This window comes from Orycteropus afer, unplaced genomic scaffold (assembly GCF_000298275.1).
Source record: "Orycteropus afer afer isolate SDZICR_OR568_19922 unplaced genomic scaffold, OryAfe1.0 scaffold00042, whole genome shotgun sequence".
Classification (NCBI taxonomy): Eukaryota; Metazoa; Chordata; class Mammalia; order Tubulidentata; family Orycteropodidae; genus Orycteropus; species Orycteropus afer.
The window spans coordinates 12,268,657-12,272,743 of NW_006921629.1; the positions used below are offsets into that span (position 1 = coordinate 12,268,657).

At 42.6% G+C, this 4,087-nt stretch overlaps 2 protein-coding genes across 2 annotated transcripts in view; one reads left to right on the plus strand and one right to left on the minus strand.

Annotated features, from left to right (window-relative positions):
* The window catches only part of LOC103194114 (olfactory receptor 1A1-like), an 84,102-nt gene that overhangs the window by 67,877 nt on the left and 12,138 nt on the right, over window positions 1-4,087 (minus strand). The gene's annotated exons all lie outside the window — the stretch shown is intronic.
* LOC103194113 (olfactory receptor 1D2) lies at window positions 1,065-2,054 on the plus strand. Its single transcript, XM_007937467.2, has one exon. It carries the CDS (start codon window positions 1,113-1,115, stop codon window positions 2,052-2,054), a length of 942 nt encoding a protein of 313 aa, XP_007935658.1. The 5' UTR covers window positions 1,065-1,112.

Here is a 4,087-nt window from a genome sequence, read left to right on the forward strand (position 1 = left end):
TACGGCAATTCATTTACACTTTGTCTCATGACATAGACTGCAATGTCAATGCAACAGCTCCCCTCCCACTTCCTCCCCATAGACACCTCTTCTCTGTGTCCTTCCTTCCCATGCACAACTGCCCCTCAAGCTGTCTCCTTGTGCATACACAGCCCTTCTATTCTCCCATGATTGATCTCTCCGAGGAGTGAATCTACCTGATGTAAAGGTTCAGCTCATATGCCTTTTGTTTGGCTGGAAGCCACAGGAGTTGTTTCAATTCCAGACCTAAAGGGCAGCTAGGGACCATAGTCTGACAGCACAGTCTTAATCACCACACTACCTGGCTTCTTGGGAGCACTATTAGTTTGAGATCTGTGCATTTTATAATTGGCCACCTTACTGAATTCTCTTTTTATATCTAAGAGTGTTTCAGTTCATTCTCTTCATTTCCCAAATAGATCATCATATCAACAAATGATGGCAATTTTTCTTTCTCCTTTTTCATATTTTCCTTTTTCCCCTTTGTTCAATTGTATAATATCCATTTCTTCGAAGGCATGCACCTGTTTCAACATTATGTTAAGACTATAAAATCTCATAACACGTAACCAAAACCAAACCAAACCCACTGCCATTGAGTGAATTCCAACTCCTAGTGACCCCCATTGGGTTTCCGATGAGGTAAATCTTCACAGAAGTAGATTGCTCCATCTTCCTTCTGTGGAGTGGCTGGTGGGTTTGAACCGCCAGCCTTCTGGTTAGCAGTCAAATACCTTAGGCACTGTGTCACTAGAGATCCCTCGTAAAATGTAAAGGCAATGCATAATATTAAACAGGTCTGTAGCTATTGTAAAATAGTATTATGCTAGGATTAAAAATAAAACATAGACATTAAATCTACAATGTTGAGTAGATTAGAAAGTTGCTTTTGATAAGTAAGTTGCATAGAAACCTTCCCTTCTATGTTTTTGTCTGTTACTACTTTTGTTCCTTATATGAAAAATTATAAAATCTAGTTCAAGATATTATTAATGCTAAGAAAACTTGTTATTGCTTATCTGGATGTCTTTATTCAGTTGAGGGCACTTGGTAAACATTTATTGGTGCTAACGTTGCAGACTGTTGGGGAAATGGATGGAGACAACCAGACTGGGACCTCTGAGTTCCTGCTCGTTGGACTCTCGGAGAATCCTGAGCAGCAGAGAATCCTGTTTTGGATGTTCCTGCCCATGTACCTGGTCACGGTGGTGGGAAATGTGCTCATCATCCTGGCCATTGGCTCTGACTCCCGCCTGCACACTCCCATGTACTTTTTCCTGGCCAATCTGTCCTTCACCGACCTCTTCTTTGTCACCAACACAATCCCCAAGATGCTGGTGAACCTTCAGTCCCAGAGCAAAGCCATCTCCTACGAAGGGTGCCTGACACAGCTCTACTTCCTGGTCTCCTTGGTGGCCCTGGACAACCTCATCTTGGCTGTGATGGCCTATGATCGCTATGTGGCCATCTGCCGCCCCCTCCACTACACTACAGCCATGAGCCCTGGCCTCTGTATCTTACTCTTGGCCTTGTGTTGGGTCTTCTCTGTCCTCTATGGCCTCATCCACACCCTACTCATGACCAGGGTGACTTTCTGCGGCTCCCGAAAGATCTACTACATCTTCTGTGAGATGTATGTCCTGCTGAGGCTTGCATGTTCCAACACCCAGGTAAATCACACAGTGCTGATTGTCACTGGCTGCTTCATCTTCCTCACCCCATTTGGATTCATGATCATGTCCTATGTCAGGATTGTCAGAGCCATCTTACGAATACCCTCAGTGACTGGGAAGTACAAAACCTTCTCTACCTGTGCTTCCCATCTGGCTGTGGTCACCCTCTTCTATGGGACGCTTGGTATGGTATACCTGCAGCCCCTCCACACGTATTCCATGAAGGACTCAGTGGCCACAGTGATGTATGCTGTGGTGACACCCATGATGAACCCTTTCATCTACAGCCTGAGGAACAAAGACATGCATGGGGCTCTGGGAAAACTCTTCCTTGGGAAAGCCTTTCAGAGATTGACATAAAGGTAATTTTGAAAAGAGGGCACTGAATAAGAGACCAGGAATTCTCTCCACCATGTGCAAAGTATTAGCGTGTGGTCTACACAGGAGTGATCAGGACATAGATCCATCTCAGAATGGGCTTATAGATCTATGGTGAAGAAAACACATTATATGCAACCCAATGTCCCCTGGACTTCACCTACCCTGAGTGAATAAAAAGCAAGTATGTGACTAATACTATTACCAGAATTGCAGGAGATCAAATCTTTCAACTTGTGTGACCATAGAACTACCTTATCAAAATATATGCTGTTATTATAGCAATGAATATTGGGATGGTATGACTGGTGTAATTGGTTTCATTGAATTGTACAAGTGAAAAATGTTGAATTGGCTAATACTGTGAGACCTATATTTTTACAACAACTTTTATAAAAGAGAAAAAAATATAAACCCGGTTGCATTTTGGGAAATATTCTTGGGTAAAGCAAAGGGTTTGCACTCAGCTACTAAAAAAAAGGTAGTTCGAAGCCATCCATCAGTGCTGTGGAAGAAAGGCGTGGGACCCCAAGGAGGGGTCACTATGACTCGGGAAGACTCGACAGCATATAGCAACAGCAACAACATTGAATGTTTATTAACTTTTGTTATTTGTATTAAACAGTATCTATTTATCATAGAAATAGTAGAAGTACAAATAAGCCAAATATAATTACCTGCATTTTCCCCATCCAAAGACAACTGCTATTTGCATTTGGTACAAATTCTAAACATTGATCTCTGCTAAATACATATCTTCTCAACGTGATTTCCAATTGTTTTTAAACGTGTTTTTTAAAACTTAATCATCAGAAGCAGAGGCTGGGTGCTAGAAGACGAGGGGGCTGGCCACAGGCCGGGGCTGCTGCAGGGCATGCATCACATTCTGCCTGGCGGGACGGTAGGGGTCCCAGAGGAGCCAAGGCCTTGTTTACAAGGAGTGACTTCTTCCATGTGCCGCCAGAGGGGAGAACAGTGGGGTACCCTGCCTTGGACAGAGGAGGTGAAAAGAGGGGAATGACAGCTGATGCCTCCGCTTTCTTCCACTGTTAATACTCAACTACATTATTCCTTATGCTTGCACAGCGTTTCAATATTCACTTTAATAAATATGTCACTGTATCTTTTACAATTTTTCTATCCAGTGTTTAGTTGTTTTCTATTTTTCCTCTTGTGTGCAAGATGGCAATAAATATTTTACATGTACATCTTTGTCCACTTATCTGATTGTTTCCTCAGAGGAAACTCCTGAAATGGAATTCCTATGCCAAAAGTTTTTTTTTTTTTTTTTTTTTCCCCAGAGCCTTTGATACATTTTCCTTAAATTGCCCTCTAGAAAGTTTGTACCAGTCTGCAATGTCACCAAGTGTTTTTGTTTCACTTTTGTTTATTTGCTTTGTGAGATGGCAAAGCCAGGAAGTTCCAGGAAATTTCTAGAACAATAAGCAGAAGTAGTATTGTGCTTCTTTAGCAACATTGCTCTAGTTCACATTGTACTAAAAAGGAGAATTGGACTAGGTTTCTGTTTAAAAGAAAGGAGAAAGAATCAGCAACCAATAAAAAATAAGCTGTACCCTCTGACATTTCACACTGGGGTGAGCTTAAGAAGGAAGCCTCCTCTCTATCATCAGAAGCAGAGGCTGGCACTGGACCACGAGGGGGCTGGCCACAGGCCGGGGCTGCTGAAGGAGTGTATCACATTGTGCCTGGTAGGATGGTAGGGGTCCTGGAGGAGCCAAGGTCTGGTTTACAAGGAGTGACTTCCTCTATGACCATGCAGAGAGGAGGACAGTGGCGAACCCTGCCTTGGACAGAGGAGGTGAAAAAGGGGAAGTGACCACTGATGCCTCTGCTTTCTTCTTTGTCCTCTTCACTCTAATAAATAGAAGTTTTTATTTACATTGTCCCTTACATTGTTTTTTTTTTTTTTTTTTATTGTGTGTGTATATGTATAGCACACACATAGAGAGAGAGAGACAAAGAGGAGCCCTAGTGGCACAGTGGTTAAAGCATTC

What these genes read in the sequence shown, in the direction of transcription:
- LOC103194113 (XM_007937467.2), top strand. Translation starts at nt 1,113, where the DNA reads ATGGATGGAGACAACCAGACTGGGACCTCTGAGTTCCTGCTCGTTGGA.